Below are 21,724 nucleotides of genomic sequence, written 5' to 3' on the forward strand. Positions count from 1 at the left end.
GAGGGGCCGGAGTTGGGGCGAAGCGGGGTACGGGGGGCAGCAGGGGGTTTAAAAGGAAGGGTGTTTCCTGGCGGTTGGGAGAAAGGAAACGGGGGGTCAGAAGAGGGAAGGAAAGCTTGGTAGCGCCAAGCAAAGCTTAATAACACACGGCGGCACACCAGCACACCAGCACACCAGCACACCAGCACACCAGCACACGCAAGCATGTCGAACTTCAACGATATAGAGAAACAGGTGTCCCAGGACGAGCACTTGGAAAACACATCCCACACAAACACGTCGCCGCCAATGGGCTTGTACGCGGACGACACGCACTCGGACTCGAACTCGGAGAACTTGATCTCCAAGGTGGTGACGTCGTCGGACGGCAACTACGTGTACCTGGGCAACAAGAAGTTTGCGCGGGACGACTTGATCCAGGCGTTTGGTGGTACGCTTAACCCGGGGTTGGCCACTCCGTCGGCACACAAGTTTGCCAACCCGGCGCCGCTCGGGCTCTGTGCGTTTGCCTTGACGACGTTTGTGCTTTCGCTCATCAACGCGGGCGCCATGGGCGTCAAGAACGACTCCATTGTCGTGGGCTTGGCCATCTTCTACGGCGGCTTTGTGCAGTTGTTGGCCGGGATGTGGGAGATGGCGCTCGAAAACACGTTTGGTGCCCTTGCCTTGAGCTCCTACGGCGGCTTCTGGATGTCCTTCGGCGCCATCACCATCCCCTGGTTCAACATTGCCGCCTCCTACGAGGACCCGGTCGAGTTGAACAACGGCATTGGCTTCTACTTGATTGGCTGGTCCATCTTCACCTTCATGTTGACGCTCTGCACCATGAAGTCCACCTTGGCCTTCTTCTCCTTGTTCTTCCTCCTCGCCATCACCTTCTTGTTGCTCGGCATTGGCAAGTTGGGCGACTCCCACGGCTGCACCGTCGCCGGCGGCGTCCTCGGCGTCATTGTCGCCTTCATAGCCTGGTACAACGCCTACGCCGGTGTGGCCAACAGACAGAACGCCTACGTCCGTGTCCACGCCGTGCAGTTGCCCGTCTTGGAGAGCAGAAACTGAGCTGCCGGTCTTACCACAGCATCGCAACCTCTCTTCTAACTACGACACACACGCCTGTTTTCCTAATTTTTTACTAAAAAAATCTAATAATGAGCACCTTCTTCCTTCCCCCCTTTTTTCCTTTTAATGATACTTCTTTTCTTCTCTTTTTGTACAAACACAAATCAACTATTTATTTGATTGAAAATCATTTTGCCCCTCCAATTGTGCCTCTGTCTCACTTCTCGTGCTGGTTGGTGGTCACAAGAGCACCCGAAAACGCTGCCTCTCTCTCCTCCCGCTTTTTCTCCCCCGCATCGCCTCGCTAGCCTACGGGCCTGTGGTCCAAAAGATAATCGCTGTTACTCATCTTCTCGGGTACAGACCGACCAATGGGACCGACGTGATTGGCAAGCTTGGGCCCTTACACCTGACATATATCCCGCACAATGAAACACATCCACTGGCACCGGACTCTCACACAGGGTGTCGCCGCAAGAACAGCACGGGCCCTCCGTCTGCAAAGCACTGTCGCAGGCAGCAAGCCCACCCTGATTCAACATGAACATCAGGACAGCTTGCGCTTGTCCATGGCCAAACTCATCCAGCGCCTATCGGTGCTCCCCTTGCCAAACTACAAGAACACATTAAAAAACAGCACTTTGCAGCTGAACGCCAACGCCAACGACACCTTGCGATGTCTCCTTATCTTGCTCACAAGGCGATTGCAACGGATGAGCTCCTTGTCCTTCATCATGATGATGAACCCCCACATGGCCCGCATCTGGGATGCGTACTTGCACAGTTACGGCGAGCTTATCCAGTTCATTGCCCAGTATAATCTCCCGGAGAACGGAACGCTGGACTTGGACTTCGATCACCTCCTCGACTTCAGAGTCACTCGAGAGGAGGAAAACCAGAAGTTTGTCTCCGTGTTGCAAGATATAATGGACATGCACACTGACAATGTTATTGATTTGCGTGACGGAATCCACGAAACAAAGCTTATGGGGAAGGCTGGCAGCGATGCCAGCGACGACGATTCCCTGTTTGCCGGGTTTTCGGAAAAGCAATTTCTAGACGAACATTTGGCAGAGAGGGTCTTGATGAGGTTGATCGCCAACAACCACATTCTTCTCTCGCAGCAGAAAAAGGGGAATCTTCCCGGTGACGCCGATGTCAGTAGTGGCGTCTTGGACAATAATTTGAACGTTTTGGACGTTCTTTCTCGTAGTGTCGAGTTTGTCAACGACATGTCGAGCTTGAAGTACGACGAACGGGTCGATGTCAGAGTTGACACGAGGCTGATCGATGAGAACGGTGACTATACATGTGAGGAAAACGTCGACCTGCGAAACATAGGTGACCACAAGAAGCTGGTCTTCCCATACATCGGAAACCACATCGAGTACGTGCTTAACGAGATCTTGAAAAACTCGACCCGGGCGTTGATCGAGAACCGTGTGCAGAAGCCAGTCGATATTCTCATCGTACTAGATCGGTCCAAGCCAGACTCAGCGCCGACTTTACAGATCAAAATCAGCGACCACGGCGGGGGAATCGGGCCGGACACTCTCAGCAAGCTCTGGGAATATTCCTTCACCACCGTAAGCAACGGAAAGTCCTCCAGTAAGGGGGCACGCAACAACGACAATCAGAATGCACTTTTGTCGACGCAGTCGGGCAAGGACATCGAGTTGGGTGCTGCCCACGACTTGGGGTTCGGCAAAAGCGATGGCGAGGAGAGCGGCGCCGATAGCGTTGTCAGCGACAACCTCATTGCCGGGATGGGTTACGGCTTGCCGTTGAGCTTGACGTACTGCCAGTTATTTGGCGGTGACATACGGCTACACAGTGTCTGGGGCAAGGGCACAGACGTCTACGTCGTTCTCAAAGGGCTTTGAATCGGGAAGCTTTAGATATCTCTTCTATATAGCATCAACATCAATCATTATATACACGGATGGCGCTGCAGGTCTATGGAACCGGCTGCGTTTATAAAGAGGAGCCTCTCTTTGGGAAGGTGCTGACGTCCTTAGCGACAGAGCTCATGAGCCCAAAAGCTCTGGCTCTTCTGATCGCCTTCGCCATCTGTTTCTGCTTTTTTCCCGACAACCCGGTCACGGATCTGTGCAAGATCTGGCCCGAGACATTGACGTAGCTGCTGAGCAAGTGTGGAAGGACGTAGAAGTCGGTCGGGTTGATCTCGACGGTGTTGAACGACGACGACTGCATGTTCTTTGCGAGCTGAGACTTGTACACCTTGTTCTGGTATCTCTGGGAAGCAATCGAAAAGTCAAACGGGTCGTACGTCGTCTTGTTGTGGAATGACGGAATGAATCTGTCGTCGATCGTGGTCTTCTGTGTCTGCGTCTGCTGCATTTCGGTGGCCGCCTTGAACGCATCCATGGCAGACCCGAACGACTTCGACGAGTCTAGCACTCTGCGTGAGGTGTGTATACTTCTCTTAAGCATTCTGCTGCTGTTCGCTGCACTTCCTTTGCCGATACTGTCTCGCTAGACCACCCTGGTGCTGTTTCTCCTGCCTCCTTCTTTTCATGTCGTTTCCATCTCATATATGTCGCCCTTTTTTCTCCAACTCTCCATGGTGCCCCCATTGAGACGAAAAAAAGTGAGCCGCGCCGATCGGCCCAAAAAAGTGTCACACGGTTCTTTCTTACGGAGACAGACAACGCTATATAGGTTGTTCACCGGTGCCGGAGGGGTCAAAGAAGAGCCCGAGCAGTACCAGCTGGTGCCGGAGGAGGTTGCAAAAGCCACAGGTGGTTCGATACAACATGACTGAGACAGCGTCGTCGGCGATCCGCAAGTCGGGACGCACCCGGCGCAGAATCGACTACGCCGCTTTGAATGAATCGCACAAAATACAGGAGCTGAACAAACACCCGCATATAGAGCAGTTTGAAAAGTTCAGCAAGGAGCAGCAGACACCGCTGAAAGAGCTGGTGTGCTTGGTCGGGGGAGTGGAGGAGGAGGAAGGCGAGGCGAGGAGCCACTACGACGAAAACGGCGAGTTCACGGACGCACAGCTGCAGAAGCTGGTGAACGACACGAAACTGCTGAAACCGATCCTCATCCGAGGCGCCAACCCAAGGGTGCCGGCCACGTACAACGCGAGGATGAAAGTGACGTTTGAGATCCCTCAGTACGGCATCGAGGAGGTGACGGCGAAGGTCGGGCCCGAGCGGAAGGTGCCTGTGATGGACGTGATGACGCAGAACAACTCTCCGCGGTGGGATATGAAGCGCTGGTGTGAGTACTTCCTGCTGGACGGGCCTGCCCGGGACAAGATCCGGAACGTGATCAGCCTGGAGATCAGCGACACCGAGCTGGGCGGCGAGATCACGGTGCCGAAGGTGGTCACAGACATGGACCTTGTGCTGAAGCTCTTTGAGAACGACCCGGCGCTGGCGGACCTGCTCGAGTCCAACGGCGTGTTCCCGCCGAAGGTGCGCAAGTACATCCTCATGTCGGTTGCCGGGTCGTACACAGACTTCCACATCGACTTTGCCGGCACGTCCGTGTACTACTCGCCGCTCTCGGGCCACAAGCAGTTCATCCTGATCCCGCCCGTCCACCGAAACTTGGAGGCATACAAGAAGTGGTGTCTCTCGGACGAGCAGAACAACGTGTGGTTCCCCTCGCTGCTCAAACCGCTGACCGGGCGGGACAAGGACCGCATGCACGCGTCGGGCGTGCCTGACGCGTACCTCAACAACGGCTTTGTCGTCGACATCCTTCCCGGCGATCTCCTTCTTCTCCCGAGCATGTGGATCCACGCCGTTTACACGAAGCAGGACAGCATCATCATTGGCGGCAACTTCCTCAACCTTCTCAGCCTCGAGAGCCATCTCCAGACATACAAGATCGAGGTCGCCACGCGGGTCAACGACCAGTTCAAGTTCCCGAACTTCGTCAAATTCGTGTGGCTCATCGCCTACTACCTCATGAGCAGCAGCAGCAGCGACCTGCCTCCGGACGCCTTCCAGCGGCGTTGCTTCCAGAACCTCGTCCAGTTTTTGAAGGAGCAGTGGGCGTACGTCAGCTCACCCAAGCGGGAGCAGCGGGAGAAGACCGCCGTGGCGAAGATCAAGAATGCCATCCCGAACAAAATCATCGGCGACGTCGCTCCTTTTCTCCGCCGTCTAGACGTCTGGCTAGCCAGCCTTGGGGAAACAGAGGAGCCAGCCCCCGCCGTCAAACGAAGACGGCTACAGTAGTCCATCCCAGCATTAATAGACGTGTATATTATGAATTCATGAGCCTGCTTACGTAATTGCGCTGCTTTGTCCCCTTTCTCCTACGTCGCCGTCTCTCGCACTGTCGAGGATCCGGCGCTGTACGTGTTGTTTGCGTTTGCTGGAAGGTGGTGAAGAAGAGGTGATGTGGTGTTTGCCTGCTCTTCGTATCGGTGTGTGCTCTGGCTGTATTTCTCCTGGTCTCAGTGCACAATCCTCAACACATCCACACTCGTCAAGATGAAGATGCTCACTAAGGTATGTTTAGCCATTGACGTGGGGCGGCCTACGGGTGCTCGTGCACCGACAACGCCCCGATCTGCCTGCAACGCAAACGCAGAATACTAACACCAAAACACGTCATACCGTTGTCTACTGCAGTTTGAATCGAAGTCTTCTAGGGCCAAGGGTGTTGCCTTCCATCCTAGAAGGCCATGGCTTCTTGTTTCGTTGCATTCGTCGACCATCCAGCTCTGGGACTACAGAATGGGTACGTTGATTGACCGTTTCGAGGACCACGACGGGCCGGTCAGATGTGTTGCGTTCCACCCAACACAGCCGATCTTTGTTTCCGGTGGTGATGACTACACAATCAAGGTCTGGTCCACCCAGACCAGAAAGTGCATGTTCACCTTGACCGGCCATTTGGACTACGTCAGAACGGTGTTTTTTCACCACGAGTTGCCATGGATCATTTCCGCCTCCGATGACCAGACCATCAGAATCTGGAACTGGCAGAACAGAAAGGAGATTGCCTGTCTTACTGGCCACAACCACTATGTCATGTGTGCTCAATTCCACCCTAAGCAAGACTTGATTGTCTCTGCCTCCTTGGATCAGACCGTCAGGGTCTGGGACATTTCCGGATTGGTCAAGAAGCATTCTGCTCCTTCAGGTGCAAGCTCTTTTGGTGGTCATTCGTCCATGAATCAGTTTGACCAGTACAACAGAAACCAACCTCCTCAGCAGGACATCTTTGGTAATACTGACGCGGTAGTCAAGTATGTTTTGGAGGGCCACGACAAGGGTGTCAACTGGGCCTCTTTCCATCCAGAATTACCCTTGATTGTCTCCGGAGGAGATGACCGTGCTGTCAAGTTATGGAGAATGAGTGAAACCAGAGCGTGGGAAGTTGATGGTTGCAGAGGTCACACCAACAACGTTCCATGTGTCTTGTTCCACCCTACGGAGGATTTGATTATCTCTGTTGGCGAAGATAAAACCATTAGAACTTGGGACTTAAACTCACGGTCTCCTGTGAAGCAATTCAAGAGAGAAAACGACCGTTTCTGGATGATTGTCGCTCACCCTAACATCAACTTGTTTGCTGCATGTCACGATTCAGGTGTAATGGTCTTCAAATTAGATAGAGAGAGACCTGCCTCTACCCAAAACCAACTCCAGGAGCTCTTTTACATCAACAATGATAACCAGGTGCAAAAGTACAATTTTAGTTCCAAGGCCACTTCTTTGCCTCTATTGTCCTTGAAAAAAATTGCATTACCGTGGAATAAAATCAAGAATATCTCTTATAATGCATCCGAAAACTCAATGTTGATTCAGTCTGGTGACAACGATACCGGTATTTACTCATATTTTAACTTGCCAAAGGAAATTGTTGGAGCTTTGGAACCTTCTGTAAGAGGTGAAGGTAAAGCAAATTCTGCTTATTTCATTGCTAGAAACAGATTTGTCACTTTTGTCAAATCTTCTCACAAATTGAACGTTCATGACTTGAATAACAACGTCACTAAGGCAATTACCTTGGATTCCGATGTCAAGGACATTGTCCCTGCCACTCCAGGATGTATCTTATTACTGAAGCCAACCACTGTTGTCTTATACGATGTTCAACAAAAGAAGGAAATCGGTTTATTGCAAATGAACAACGCAAAATACGCCGTTTGGTCTAATGATGGCCAATACTTGGCTCTCTTGTCAAAGCATACCATTGTCATCGTCAACAAAAAGTTTGAGACTGTTATGTCAATGCACGAAACTATCAGAATCAAATCTGCTGCATGGGATGATACTGGTGTTTTACTCTACTCTACTTTGAACCATATCAAATACGTTCTATTGAACGGAGATAAGGGTACTATTAAAACCTTAGAAAACACCATGTACATCACTAAGGTCCAAAACTCTAACTGTTTCTGTTTGAACAGAAAAGGTGAAGTTGAATGTCTTGAAATCGACCCAACTGAATATAGATTCAAGAAGGCATTAATCAATAAGAAGTTCAATGAAGTTTTGAGAATTATCAAAAACTCAAATTTGGTCGGTGAAAACATTATTGCATATTTAGAAAAGAGCGGTTATCCAGAAGTTGCTTTGCAATTCGTGCAAGATCCTGAAACTAGATTCGATCTTTCTATTGAGTGTCATGACTTGACCGTCGCATTAAGTGAGGCCAAGAAGATCAACACCAAACCTATTTGGGAGAAACTAGGTAGAGAAGCTCTCAGCCAAGGTAACATTGAGATTGTTGAATTAGTCTATCAACAGCTTCATCTATTAGACAAGCTCTCATTCTTATACTTGGCAACAGGTGATGAAAATAAGCTATCCAAAATGGCTGATATCGCAGAAAAGCGTGAAGACATTGGATCACTTTTTACTAACTCCATTTATTTGGGTGATGTTGAGCGTAAGATTCAAACTTTCTTGCATACCGGATTGACTCCATTGGCTTATGCAACCGCAAAAAGCAATGGACTTGATGATATTGCCGAAAAGATTTTGGCTGATTCAGGTGTTTCTCTGAAGGATATTTCATTACCTGATCAATTGTTGAAAAGCAAGCCTTCTGGTGTTTTAAAACCAATTAACAAGACCACAAGTAAGAACTGGCCATTGAGTGAAGCCAAATTATCATTCTTTGAGCAAGCATTATCGGGTAACTTCGAGGACCTCCAATTGGAAGACAAGGCTGTTAACGGTGTATCGACAACTAATGAAAAATCTGATTTGATTGATAACAGCTTTGCTGACGATGATTACATCGATGATAATTTAGGTGAAGAAGACGCATGGGATTTGGGTGATGAAGATCTGGATGTTGAGTTAGATAATGCAGAAGAAGAAAATGAGAATCTTACTGATACATCCAAATTACCAAAGGAGCTGAAAAGTTGGGTGAAGAACTCTAAAACTCCAGGTGCTTACATTGCAGCCGGTAAATTCGATACGGCCGCAAGTATGCTGAACAAGCAAGCCGGAATCAAGAACTTTGAACCTTTCAGACAACGTTTCTTGGAAATTTATACTGCATCCAAATTGAATATTTCCACCTTCGACGAAGAATCCAATGGCAACTTACCTGTCTACATCAGCGATGTCGAGAAGGCAAACGACGGTAAGATTCTGGGACTGGTTCCAGGTTATGATCAACTGGAGGAATTGGTACAAGAAGGTTTCAAGTTGTTCAAATCCAACCAGTTGGAGTCGTCCATCGGAATATTTAGAAAGATCATCTACATAATTGCTACGTTGTCTCTAACAAGTGATGAAGAGGAGAGCAAATGCAAAGAGATTCTAAATATCTGTAAGGAGTATATCATAGGATTGCAGATCGAATTGGCCAGACGTGCTTTGCCACCAGCAGAAATCAAGAGAAACTTGGAACTTGCGGCCTATTTCACTCACGTCAAGTTGCAACCTGCGCACCGTCTGAACGCTTTGCAAGTTGCAATGACCCAATCTTTCAAGGCCAAGAACTACCACTACGCATCCTATTTTGCTACCGAGTTCTTAAAGATCATGTCTAGTGGTAACAGGGCAGAGCAAGCTCGGAAGATCCAGGCTAAGGCCGAAAATATCGCAACAGATGCTATTTCCATCGATTTCGATCCGTTCACAGAGTGGGAAATATGCGCTGGAGATTTCGTTCCTATTTATAAAGGTCAAGAGATCGTACGTGAAAAGATGTTGGGAGTCGGATACAGCAAATCGTGGAAGGGTAAGATCTGTAAAATTACACTTGTGAGTGAGATCGGGGGTATTGGAAGCGGATTGCGTCTCAGAAACTGATTGATACAATTGCCAGCTTCTTCAGCAATCTGTCTTACCGAGTTCTCTCTACTTATTTATTGTTTATATTGTTTATAATTGTTTCTTAAGTTCATTGAGTCTATTTCCGTTTCTGGCAAGCTTTTAGGCAAAAAAGAAACTGGGCCGATAGACGCATTCTTGGTGCACGGGTGGTTTCCTTTGTTACCCCCTGTCCTCTCGATTTTTCACTCGACCACCAACTTTTGGTGCAAATTTCAAAATTTTCACAGGAAATAAAATTTTGCGTGTTGTCGAGAGACATCACAGGGGTTCGAAATAGCACGCTGAATGCCTGGTTATTTACCTCTCGATTATTGCAGACTAGATCCCACGAAACAACAAAGGTACTTGAGTGTGAAAGGTGAAGTAACGATATGTCTACGTTCTTTTACTCTTCCTACGACTCAGAATCGTCTTCTGATGAGGATACCTTGTATTACTCAGACGATGAACGTCACTTAGAGCAAAGGCAAACGTCTGGCAAGAGTTTGTTGATCACCGGTGAAAGTGATGACAGTGGAGAAGAAACCATGTCCGAAAGTGAGGACGAGGCACCAGCCAACAAATCAGCATTTTTGAAGAAGGCCGGTTCCGATGAGGAAGATGATGAAGAATCAAGCGATGATGAATGGAACAACTCTGACTCTGACTCTGATTCTGATGCTGAAGCTCCAAAGGGTCGTTCTTATTTCCTCAAAAAGGATTTCCTCAAGGGCAACAACTCTGATTCCGACTCTGATGACGAGGATGAAAAGAAGGTTGTTAGAAGTGCAAAGGATAAATATTTGGACGAAATTGCTGATTTGACAGACACCATTGAAAACCTATCCATGGTTGAAGAATGGGTCCGCATTGCATCCGAATTCGACAAGCTGTTCAAGCTAGCCTACAGACACAACCAATATCACTTGTCAATTCCAAGGTCATACATCAAGGCCATCTCAGTTCTAGAAGACGCAATCACCAACGAATCGAGCTCCAACTCAAACGAAGAAGGTAAGAAACTCAATGCAAGCGAAAGTAAGAGCTTGAACATCTTGAAGCAAAAGATCAAGAAGGAAGTTAAAGCTTACAGAGAAGAAGTAGATCTTTATAAGAAAGACCCTGAAGCTTACGAAGCAATCAAAGATGAAGCTCAATTCCTTGAAGTTGAAGCATCCGATGCTGAGAAGAAGGAGTTGGTTGTATCAATTGAGAACCTGTTTACGATTGTTCAATCAATAATCGAATCTCGTGGTAAGAAAGGTATTGACCAAAGAGAGAACTTGAAGACTTTGAATGAACTTTTACAGATTGCTCAATCGACTTACGAAAAAATTGTCCTTTTAAACTTAATCATTTCGTCACGTTTCGAACTTCACACCAAGGAGCAGTTCATGCCGACCGCCGAATGGAACATCATTTTTGAAGATATTTCAAAGCTTCTAGATGTGCTTGACGCAGACGAATCATACATCATAACCGAAGTTGCCCCTCCTAACGATGATATCACCACCCCACCACCTGCAAATTCTGAAGGAAAGCATTTAATTGTTGGCTCGGTTACTTCATTTGTTGAGAGACTTTCTGATGAGCTCACATCACACTTGCTTTATCTCGATCCAAACTCCTCCGAATATATTTCTTTGTTGAAAGATGACTCCAAATTTTATGGTCTCGTTGTTCGTGCTCAAACTTATTTGACTCGTATCATTCCAACCAAGAGCTACGGTGAGATTGAAGGTGACCAACTCTGCCGTATTATTATAAAAAGACTTGAAAGCATTTATTACAAGCCCGTTCAGCTCATTGTGCTAGCTGAATTAAATGCGTGGAATCTATTAAATACCGAAGACAACTCATCAATTGCAAAAATTATTTCTTCGGAAGCGACAGACGCTTTAAACATAAGCCAAGTGAACTCCTTGCTGGACTCATTATGTTCTCACCTCTACCAATACTCAACAGGTGCCGCATCCCCGGTTTACCGTAAACGTGCAGCTTTGATGCAGGCTTACTATTATGCTACATCGAACCAATTTTTCCGTGCACGTGATATCTTGCATCTTACTCATGTCCAAACCACTATTCACACATCCGAACCAGGAGTTCAGGTATTATTCAACCGTGCTATTGTTCAATTGGGTCTTGCAGCATTCCGTTCTGGCTTACTTGAAGAAGCACAGACAATTTTGAATGAAGTTGTCACAAGTCCTCATACCAGAGAACTTTTAGGACAAGGTAGAATCTATTTCTCTAACTCAAACTCAAACTCAGCTGATAATGGTTCTAGTGAAAAAGGCAAGTACGTGCCGTTCCATATGCACGTCAACATCGAGTTGGTAGATGCCGTGTATTACATTTCCTCTTTGTTGTTTGAAGTTCCATTGATGGCGTTACAAGCCTACCAAGGCTCCACTCCTGGTGCCGTTGCTTACGCAAACGGAGAAGCTCAAACACAAGCTCAAAATGCAAAGAAAAATTTCTCAAGATCGTTCAAACGTATTCTTGAATACACTGAAAGACAATATTTCCAAGGACCAGCTGAAGAAACCAGAGATACTGTTTTCGAGGCCTACAACCACTTGGTCAAGTTCAACTGGAAAACTGCATCTAAGATCCTTTGCGAATTACGGGTATGGAATATGATGCCAGGTGTTTCTGTATCAAACTCTCAGGGTAAAACCGGTTTAGAATCACTGAATGATATGTTGGTTGAATCTTGTAAGATACAGGCACTGAAGACATGGACATATGTCAACTCTGGTACTATTAAAAACTACTCTGTGAGGAAATTAGCTGCTAGGTTCGAGATTGACGAATCTTTGGTGTGCAACACCATCGGTGGTTTGATCTACCGTGAAGAAATCAGAGGTTTCCTCAAGTTCAACGACGATGGTAGTAAGACCGTTGTTTTCGAAAAGAAGGAAGACGGCATGGGAGAAATTGTGCGGGGCTTGACCGATCGTGTCAACTCGATCTTAGAACGTAATGAAAAGTTGAGTTTAGGTGGTTACCAAATCATGTTGAAGAAGAAATAGAGAAGGGACTTACGTCTTCACCTATCTATTTTCTATTTATAAACAGACATCTGAATTGATTTTTCGAACTAAATCTTAATTCTTTTCTTGTATATTTTCTTTATATACACAAACAACTATATATGATCTGGAAGGTCGGTGCTACAGTTACCCGAATCAGCTGTTTTGAGAACAGAATATTTGGGGCACTTACGTAATTGAAGGGCTGAAGGGCCAAATAATTCATTACTGTATAAGGTGTCTCCCATCTTGCTAATGTACTAACGGGGTATAATGCAAGTGCCTGCTATCTTGGCTCATTTGGCACTACACATACATCAATAATAACACACTCGGTGTTTTAATGAGTTAACATTCTGACCTTGAAAAAGAATTCATAAACTAACTTGCCAGCAAGTTATTATCATTTACTATCAGTAAAGACATAATTCACTGCTGCTTCGTTCAATAAGATGTCAGAAACGAGCCAGGTTCCAGCACCCGTCAGGGCCCAGCGTGCAACTGGAATGTCTAATGGTTTATCATACTCGACACTGAACAAATCACCCACAAAGCAAGCTTTCAACACCCTCAAGAATTTTCTTAGAAGTAAGAGTTCAATTTCAGATTTACGAATGTGGTCAGATTCTAAGAAAGAAGATGTGAGAGAATATCCTGGATATCCAGAGCCCTTAGTACTCGGACGTTTACATGAGAGCAAGAGCTCCTCAAGGTTATCGGACTTCAAATTTAAAGGCCCACGGAGAAAAAGGTCTTTGGGTTGTCTTGTCCCTCCACCTCACGGAGAACATTTCAGCAAGCACCAATTTTCGAACCATGAATACCCTAACAGCTCTTCAGAAAGTGTACATGATACAAGACCGTTTATCGTACCCATTCCAGCCCCTCAAAAATTTCACTCTGCTGCATCATCCCCCCAGTTGAATTTAATTCGAAACTCTACTTCAACCAAAACTTCAACCAAAACTTCACCTACAAAAGCAAGCTTTTCCTTAGATGGAAACACATCATACAGCACTTATAACGGGTACAATTCCAGTAATGATACTGATCAACTACCACCTTCCACACCATGTATGTCGGATTCATACGCATTTTCAAGAGAATGGGTGGCTCCGAACACTATAAGGGGTACATATATACACGACTGGACAGATAATGCAAGTCCACGATCGCTCACAGAAAGCTTGAAGGTTGGTAAAGTCGAAACACCATCAATGAGAATAACTCAATCTTCAAACCATACTCCGACAAGAAATCATAACGGCAACGCAAGTATATCAAGCCTGGGACAAGTTTCCACCAGTGACAAAACAATGTTATCTTCTGATTCTTTTTTGCTTGATGCTGTTACCCATGTTGCTAAAAGTGCACCGGATCAGTCAAAACTAAAGCTAGATCTGAGAGATTTATCTAAACCAAGTAACCCACATCCATCTCCATGCACGATTGACAACAAGCAAGAACCCATACTCAAGCTTGGAGAGCCAATTATAATTTCTTCTAAAGCTACCGAGTGCAATACTAGATCAGAATCTACATCTGATTCAGACACCGCGTCAATTTCTTCCCGACATTCACAAGGTTCACAATTTTCTTTCATGCCGAATAGGACTCCATCCATAAGGTTTTATAAATCTAACGAACAGGTTGCGCTAGAGAAAGCTATGGACGATGATCGGTTAGATAGAATTAAATTCAAAGAATTCCTGGGCACTTCAGAAGATGTTGAAAATGATCTTCTGGACATGTGTTCTAATGGAAAAGTAACAGATGGTCTGGATGAAGCTGTTAACTATATAGACTATGAAGAAGAGGACGACACAGATGCTTTATTCAACAGAGATTTGTTTGGACTTGGTGATTCTCACGGATCTAAAGGTTTGGGTTTAGAATTAGATGATGATGAGTTCAATCCGAGAAGTACTGTTCTTGAGCTGGGTAAGGATGAGTTTGATGATAGTGATAATGATCAGTGCGACTATGCTACCGATATTGACTATTCTCCCAGGGCCAAAGGCTTAGAACTGCATGAAGATAGTTCTGATAACGATGGTACCCCTAGGGTCAAAGATGCAAAGATTTTTAGCAATGAGTTTAAAATTGGGTATTCTGCCTCAACCGAGTTTGAAAAGCGTAATATGCCTTCATGCCTGAAAGATGATGAACAAAGAGTGGCCGACGAAGTACTTTTTGGATCTATGAAAGCGGAGAGGGAAGAAAATCCTCTTACTGTGAAGGACGATATTAATTTAAAAAAAGTCAATGCAAAGGATTACCACAATATTTCAAGTTCCGAAGTCAGCAAAAACGCTTCATCGAGAGACATTTTACAGATTTTGAACCATAACGATCAAGGATTAGTTTTCAGGCCTCAAAGTCAAGAGATTCAGATGCAGCATCAACCTTCTGCTTCGATTCACAGACATAGATCTCTTAAGTTTCATCATCTAGCAAGCAATATTGAAGATTCAAGATACTTAAATGGAAATACACCAAAAAAGTTTGGTACACAGGAAGAGATTTGGGAAGACTCAGCATTAGATGAAGTTAACCTTATCCCTGAGGATTATGAGTATGACAGTGATTACGAGAATGCTTTTGATGACAGAAGCAACCACAGTAACGAAAGAAATATGAAAAGCAATAGGTTTTCCACAATGGTTTCATCGACTGATGAATTAAATTTTGGTATTGGTGACGCAGGCCAAAGTATTATCAGCAACGAGCCACATCTATGGAAAAACCTTATCAATAAAACTGCAGAATACCCTTCAGATGCTGGTTCTGTGAGTAGAAGCAGGAGTATTCAGCATGTTGAGCGAATCCAGCTTGACAATCGTACAATTACTTTGTTCAATCGCCCGCGGGAGGAGATAAATCAGGATATATCGAATACAAAAGAGGAACATTGTTTAGGCAACAATGAGAATAGCGAAGAGTCGGGACTCAGTGTCATTATGGAGTAGATGGAGTGTGTTGATGTGTAATGTATGTTTATGTAATTTTATAAAACTGTCTTAATGTAATATTTACTATAGCTCATACCAGGCCGCACTATGAATTCACGTTGCACTGAATTAGAACGAAAGGAGACGGGATATCATGAAAATGAAAGATGCAGAATGTGTATGGGACTATGTATGTACGTAGGTTTATACTTGTATGGGAGGATCAAAGGCAAATGTGAAGCACTAGTCGATGTAAGACTGGATCAATTGGAGCAGAAGATCGTAGGAATCGTTGAAACGGGGATCAATAATATTATTGTCAGAAGAGTTTATCGTTAAGTTCTCCGAGGAGTTATTACTAGGGCTTGGCTCAAAATATACCTCTTCAATGTATGAGTTGCCTTTGTAATTGCTTCCCAGGCTAGCGGAGTTGGAGGTGTTATCCTTGCGTATGATTTTATAGTTCCTGTTCATGTTTTCCTTGTTTTCGATGCCCATATCATCTGGTCTCATTGCTATCTCTTTGGATTTCCTGTTAGATATTTTTGCTGGGAACTGTAGTTGCACAGGATACGGCATATTGTTGATTAGAACAATGTTATTCTTAGACACATTAGTCACGGAAGTCTTCTTACATGAGTGGATCGAGTACTTACTTGCATTGATGTTGTCGAAGTGTTTCCCGATCCTAATCGAAGAAGTGATTGAGTTTCTTCTGGGATTATGCATATAGTTTACCATATTTGCCTCCAGCTCCTCTAATTTCTCTATAGGAAAGAGCTCTTCCGACTCCGATGATGTTGTAGCCACAGTGGAGTTTGTTTGCTGTGAGATCAACGTGTTCTGTGACGACATGTTGCTCATTGTGAACCTCGGGTTATTGGTATTGGCATAAACACAATCTCGGTCTCCTGTCCCTTTGCCGTCACCATTTCCACCCTCCCTGCTAGTGTTGGAATGTACAGCTGGCTTTCTTGCGGTATTCGGGTTTCTGCTCTTGAAGCCCGCTATCTGTGGATACGGCAGGTCCAACACCTCTCCCACATTTCCTATTCGTCCAACACGTTCGGCAAACTGTGCACGATCGGACGTGTACCTGCTATTGTTCAACAGCATGATTATGTGAATGTCTAATGACTGATACCACTTCTATACGATATCCTCTATTGTCCCCGCTACTATTTTTTTTGTAGTGTTCCTTTAAATAACCCACTGATGAATTACAGGTACTTCGACAAGGAAAACCCTAGGCAGAGAAAAAGACGGGCAGCCTGTCTACAAGCAATACAAGGCGTGTCTATCTGTTTTACGTGACGGCGGGCCTGCCCATCCCTCCGTCGGGGACGGCAGACAGTACGGAGCACCACGTCAAATCAGAAAGCTCACCATTAGTATACCCTTTTGGGTAATACACAAACACTCCTACTATGATTGCCTATTTCGGCAGGTAGCAGAATCGGTCGCTGGCCATCTCCACGACAGAAACAGCTGTTGTAGGCTAATATTTGGCAGCGACGCGTCGGCCGGTTTTCTTGTTTTTTTTTTCGTTTTTTCCCCATTTTCGCTCGCTTCTGGCGTCGTTTCGGTCTGTTGTGATTTCTTTGTTGATGCTGCTGATTCTGCTCGTGTATGAAGGACAAGTGCTGCTCGGTTTCTGAGTGGGTGTGTGTAAGACATATAACCAGCCCAGGAGCAACAATAGGAAAGTCAACACAGGATGGGTATCTTCAGCAAGAAAAACAAGGATGGAGAGGACGGCCACAAGAGATCAAACTCCAAGGGTAACGATTTGAAGATCACGGACGAAGATGAGAGACGTATGAAGACCCGTTCTCAGAACCTCCACGACCCAATTCTTGATGCTGTTAACGAGGCCCAGCCTTTCGAGGAGGCAAACATGCACAACAGATCTTCCTCGATCGGTAACGGTGTTCTGAACGACATCTTCGGCAACAAGATTGTGAATCCAGACATCTCCAACCCTACGAGATCGAGAGACGAAAGACCTATGGACACCATCCGCAGTTTTGAGTACTCAATAACAGGTGACCCTATCTACCACGAGCAGCTGGAAACCCACATTCTCGGCTGGAGAGTCAGAGATGACTTCCCTCTGGGTAACGGCTACGCTGCCAACAACCAAGTGCAATATGACGAGTACGGCCAGCCGGTCTACACAAACACCAGAGCCAACCAACCTATTGTTGAGCAAGGTGTCTACAGCGCTCCTGCTCCAAAGATTGAGGAGCAGAAGAAGAAGAAGTTTTTCTCCTTCGGTAAGAAGAAGAAGGAAGCAGCAGCATGAGCGGAGCCTCATTGATGATGGTTTCTATTTTTATCGGTTCATTTTCCCGAAACCATCGTTCACCTCAAGTTGGTAAATATTGCGTTTTTGTTTGCATCCACTCTCTGTCCACCGACTTGTGTTTACCTTTTGTTTTTTAAATTTCGTTTGTTATGCATTTCTTAGGATCCTTCGTACTTTTCTTTTCGGCCTTTTGGGATGTGCTTTTTGGAGCCCCATAAAAGTTGACGCATTCTGATCCCCCTCTTATTGTACTCTCTATATATCCACTATCATTCACATGTATAGAACTTATGCACACAAACTTGTGTATACTAAAATATATCAGTTTTATTGGCGAAGTCCGTACCCTACCAGAAAATCTTATCCATTTGACTCGTTTGTGCGAACAGCAAAGATTATTTTCTTTTATTCACCAGATTTACGACATTTCACCGACGCTTTTTGCCCAGGTGTGCAAGCACACACCATAGTCCAAAGCTAATTCTTTTCTATATATTCACTAGCCAGCATTCGTGTTCAAATAACATGTCCTCGCACAAAGAATACATCAACGAGTATATTGCCTCTTCAGATCCAACTGTAAGACAAAATGTCGTCGATGAACTTGTGAAGTTGATGCAAAATAACAAGTTGACACTACTTAACTTTATCCATGCCCTACAGATCTACATTACCTCGACAAATGATACAACTAGGGTGTCAACTTTTTCGTTACTTTCCCAACTTTTAGGAAAGCTTCCATCAACAAAGCTTTTCCCCAAAGATATCGAGGTGCTAATGGCATTTCTATACTCGAAGCTTTTGGACAGACCTGTGGTTAAATACGTTCTCTCTTCTATGTACTCTTTGCTGACTATGAAATATTTCAACTATGAAAACACAGAGGAACTAATGCAAAAATTAATTGAGAACTACAACCCTAAAGAACATCCTCAGTCAATTCGTTTACTTGCATTGAAGATAGTCAATTATCAGATTGCTTCAATTCCAGCACAAGTCTATCCAAATGATCTGGCAATCGACTGTTTTTTACATGTTTCACAGAACGAAAAGGATCCAAATAATTTGTTTCTTATCTTCCAAGTTCTACAAAAAATTTCAAAAACCCTAGACATTACTAATCACATACAACCTTTATTTGACACAATGTTTAGATATTATCCTATATCTTTCAAGTCTTCCACTGAGGCTCAAGAGAGTCAAGTAAACTCTTTGAAAGATTCGTTAAACTCATCTCTAGCCTCAAGCGATTTGTATGCCGTGGAACTTTTCCCTAACTTGATAAGCAAATACAATTCTGCAACATCATCCCAAGTCAAGCTGGATATTCTAACCACTATTGGAGTTATTTCAAGTCTCTATTCCTCTCGTGTGATTCAAGAAAATTTCTTGACCTTGTGGAATACATTAAAGTACACTATCATTAATCAAGAGCTTGCACAGCTGATTTCGATTCCAGCTGTTATGTCCTATTACGAAGAATCATCAAACGAGTCTGATCAAATTTTTCATTCTTCATTGATTGCAATCAGATCTCTTTCGACTAATGTGAGTAACGATCAGAAACTATTGGTTTACGACGACTTGTCCAAAAACCTTATTCTTTCAGAGAGAAATCGTCGCTTTTTACAATCATATCTAACATTGGCAATTATTTCTTTACCTTCCGATAAAAAAAAAAGTGATGATGATGATGATGATGATGATGATGTATTGAGAAAAACTCTCAGTGCCTTATTTTCTTCAGACCAACCATTAGATCAAGTCAGAAACAAAAGAATGATACTAGTTGCATTGTCTTATTTTTCGTCGGACCCTACGTTTATATCTCAGTTGGTTCCTTTCCGTGATGAAATTTTGAACATACTTCAATCTTCATTATCAACGTCTGCATTGGAAACAACATTGCGTACACTAGCAGTGCAATTGACTGCTCACTTAATTTTATCTCCTTCCATTATTTCCCCTTCTACGGGCATTGAATTTGGCTTGTTGGATGAAGAGCGATCAGTTTTGATAGGCAAACTAGGAGAGCTATTGATAGAAAATGGTTTGCTACCATCCAGAGACTTTAATGTTGTGATCGAAAAAGCTTTGTTAATTGCATTATCTAAACTAGCAAAGTCCTCTAGATGTGAAAACGATATTTTGAATGAAGTGGCCAATATCATATTGCTGCAATTCAATAATTCTGAATCATCTTTACATGAAAAGTGTGTCTTATTGAACTATTTGATAAAGTTAGCGCAAACCCCTTCTTTGGTCCAGATAATTTCCATTAGACTAGTAAATCTTTTGCCACATGATGGACACGATTTGAACGAATTTGATATTCCTGTTGAATTGATTCTTCAAGCCTTGTTATCATTGTTCACCTCTTTACCACTAACTCATGATATGAATACAATAACGAAAAAGTTCTTGCCGCTGTTGTCGGCATATATCTTTAAGCCGGATTCTAATGTGAACGAAGTTCAACTTACATATGTATGTGAGCTTGTGCGTCGTATGGTTGCCGGTCTCAGTGGTGAAATTGCTCTTGCTACAATACTAGTGCTGTTCCGAGCTTTTAAAACTTTGTTGAATATGGAAAATCTTGAACTTCCAGCTGCTCTCACGTCATTAGGTGATCTTGCAACTATGGAATCTTACGCGAAATATATCGGATACCATCATCTACCTATCCTCCTATCTGCGATTCAAGGTTTGAATGTTGATACTAATATCAGCTCAAAAGTTAATTTTGGAAGTCTTGTAGAGTTGTTGATCAGTATCTTGGACAATCAAAAAGAGATGACAGATATGACACGGCTCCAAATCTTGGTGGGACTTGGTGTTATATTCAACAAGTATTTAACCTGGAATGATTTTACCAATACTTTTGGTGAGCCAAGACAATCAAGCAGTCTATCTTCGGATAAGCTTGAAATTATAATTTGGTGTTTATATGGTTTGGTCCTCAAATGCAACTCAGATGCAACGGAATATTTTGTTGAGCTGCTAGGTACTTTAAGTTTTGTGCAGGCATCAAAAGCAATCAAAATCATTTTCACCACGGTTACAGACGTCGCCGAAAATTCGGGCGAAGGTGACGAAATTGATATCAGCAACGGCTTGGACATTGAAGCAGAACTCATCTGTGTATATAAGAAGGAAAAAACAGGTTTGATGATGGTGAGGAACAAAAATAAATATGCTGTGTCAAATCTCATACTGAGAAATATGTGGAAACAAAGGATTTTGGAAGTTATGCTTGTGAGGAGAACTGAAGACGACTCGAAAATGAATGTTATTCTACCTTTGGTTCTAACCTACCTTCCAGAAGACCTCTATTCATCGCATCTTGGAACATTATTACCTAATCTCATTGGTACTGTTGAGTCATCAGATGATCAAAAGGTAGTCATTGCAGTCTTGAAAATTGTGTCCAATGTGGTTCTTGAGCAATCAGGAAGAGAACTTCTTAAACCATACTTGAATAGTATAATGGAGATTATCCTGAAAAACGTTGAGGATCTCAACAAACAATGTTCGAAGGGCTTAAAAAAACAATCACTACGGTGCTTACTTGGAATGTGCTTATTTGACTTACCTGCTGTTGTCCCATACAAGAAGCGGGCTATAAAGGCTGCACACCTCACTCTCAGTGACAAAAGTCGTAGTGTTCGTCTCTTGGGTGTTTCTGTGAGACAAGCTTGGGAAGACTTGGGCGTTGATTTAAGTTTATAGATACAATTTCCCTAGTTTCATAGTATAACTCAAAAGGAGGGGATCCATCGGATTATCTGCTTCATGAAGTCACGTGCCTGATTTATTACGTAAAGGCATCTTTTTATTGGTGCAAATAGCTGCCAAAGTTTTAATAGTGTCAGCAAACGACATTTTCCTTTTTCCCCTCACCTCGAGAGCAGCTAATGCTTGATGTAAATCGGAAACATGAACTTAAACATTGAGTTCCACTTTGTCAGGTTTATAGTCCACAGTATTGCATACGCTTTCATATACACAGCCGATACAGAAGATGTTTGCAAGAAGATTAGCAACAACTGCATCCAAGAATGTCAGGTTCCTGTCTACTACAGTAGCACGTTGTAA

At 44.2% G+C, this 21,724-nt stretch overlaps 10 protein-coding genes across 10 annotated transcripts; 8 read left to right on the forward strand and 2 right to left on the reverse strand.

Moving 5' to 3' along the window:
* Window positions 1-288: 288 nt before the first annotated feature.
* PICMEDRAFT_28615 (hypothetical protein) lies at window positions 289-1,059 on the forward strand (the record flags this gene model as incomplete). Its single annotated transcript, XM_019162549.1, has 1 exon — window positions 289-1,059. One exon carries the CDS (start codon window positions 289-291, stop codon window positions 1,057-1,059), a length of 771 nt encoding a protein of 256 aa, XP_019019630.1.
* Window positions 1,060-1,628: 569 nt separating this feature from the next.
* On the forward strand, window positions 1,629-2,942 carry PICMEDRAFT_9057 (hypothetical protein; the record flags this gene model as incomplete). The annotated part of the gene is made up of 1 exon (XM_019165057.1): window positions 1,629-2,942. One exon carries the CDS (start codon window positions 1,629-1,631, stop codon window positions 2,940-2,942), a length of 1,314 nt encoding a protein of 437 aa, XP_019019631.1.
* A 91-nt stretch (window positions 2,943-3,033) lies between these two features.
* Window positions 3,034-3,447, reverse strand: PICMEDRAFT_30464 (hypothetical protein; the record flags this gene model as incomplete). The annotated part of the gene is made up of 1 exon (XM_019162637.1): window positions 3,034-3,447. One exon carries the CDS (start codon window positions 3,445-3,447, stop codon window positions 3,034-3,036), a length of 414 nt encoding a protein of 137 aa, XP_019019632.1.
* A 316-nt stretch (window positions 3,448-3,763) lies between these two features.
* PICMEDRAFT_14077 (hypothetical protein) lies at window positions 3,764-5,382 on the forward strand. Its single transcript, XM_019160212.1, has one exon. It carries the CDS (start codon window positions 3,837-3,839, stop codon window positions 5,277-5,279), a length of 1,443 nt encoding a protein of 480 aa, XP_019019633.1. The 5' UTR covers window positions 3,764-3,836; the 3' UTR covers window positions 5,280-5,382.
* Window positions 5,383-5,491: 109 nt separating this feature from the next.
* On the forward strand, window positions 5,492-9,430 carry PICMEDRAFT_47648 (hypothetical protein). The gene is made up of 2 exons (XM_019163133.1): window positions 5,492-5,555; window positions 5,679-9,430. Exons 1-2 carry the CDS (start codon window positions 5,538-5,540, stop codon window positions 9,327-9,329), a joined length of 3,669 nt encoding a protein of 1,222 aa, XP_019019634.1. The 5' UTR covers window positions 5,492-5,537; the 3' UTR covers window positions 9,330-9,430.
* Window positions 9,431-9,643: 213 nt separating this feature from the next.
* Window positions 9,644-12,563, forward strand: PICMEDRAFT_14079 (hypothetical protein). The gene has a single exon (XM_019160213.1). It carries the CDS (start codon window positions 9,725-9,727, stop codon window positions 12,368-12,370), a length of 2,646 nt encoding a protein of 881 aa, XP_019019635.1. The 5' UTR covers window positions 9,644-9,724; the 3' UTR covers window positions 12,371-12,563.
* Window positions 12,564-12,655: 92 nt separating this feature from the next.
* On the forward strand, window positions 12,656-15,449 carry PICMEDRAFT_75192 (hypothetical protein; the record flags this gene model as incomplete). The annotated part of the gene is made up of 2 exons (XM_019164934.1): window positions 12,656-15,322; window positions 15,412-15,449. The coding sequence occupies exons 1-2, from the start codon at window positions 12,823-12,825 to the stop codon at window positions 15,447-15,449; spliced, it is 2,538 nt and encodes an 845-aa protein (XP_019019636.1). The 5' UTR covers window positions 12,656-12,822.
* Window positions 15,450-15,564: 115 nt separating this feature from the next.
* Window positions 15,565-16,437, reverse strand: PICMEDRAFT_70152 (hypothetical protein; the record flags this gene model as incomplete). The annotated part of the gene is made up of 1 exon (XM_019163571.1): window positions 15,565-16,437. The coding sequence occupies one exon, from the start codon at window positions 16,435-16,437 to the stop codon at window positions 15,565-15,567; it is 873 nt and encodes a 290-aa protein (XP_019019637.1).
* Window positions 16,438-17,038: 601 nt separating this feature from the next.
* Window positions 17,039-17,626, forward strand: PICMEDRAFT_70153 (hypothetical protein; the record flags this gene model as incomplete). Its single annotated transcript, XM_019163572.1, has 1 exon — window positions 17,039-17,626. The coding sequence occupies one exon, from the start codon at window positions 17,039-17,041 to the stop codon at window positions 17,624-17,626; it is 588 nt and encodes a 195-aa protein (XP_019019638.1).
* Window positions 17,627-18,154: 528 nt separating this feature from the next.
* On the forward strand, window positions 18,155-21,358 carry PICMEDRAFT_70154 (hypothetical protein; the record flags this gene model as incomplete). Its single annotated transcript, XM_019163573.1, has 1 exon — window positions 18,155-21,358. The coding sequence occupies one exon, from the start codon at window positions 18,155-18,157 to the stop codon at window positions 21,356-21,358; it is 3,204 nt and encodes a 1,067-aa protein (XP_019019639.1).
* Window positions 21,359-21,724: the final 366 nt, after the last annotated feature.

Source organism: Pichia membranifaciens, assembly GCF_001661235.1.
Source record: "Pichia membranifaciens NRRL Y-2026 unplaced genomic scaffold PICMEscaffold_1, whole genome shotgun sequence".
In the NCBI taxonomy this organism is placed as follows: Eukaryota; Fungi; Ascomycota; class Pichiomycetes; order Pichiales; family Pichiaceae; genus Pichia; species Pichia membranifaciens.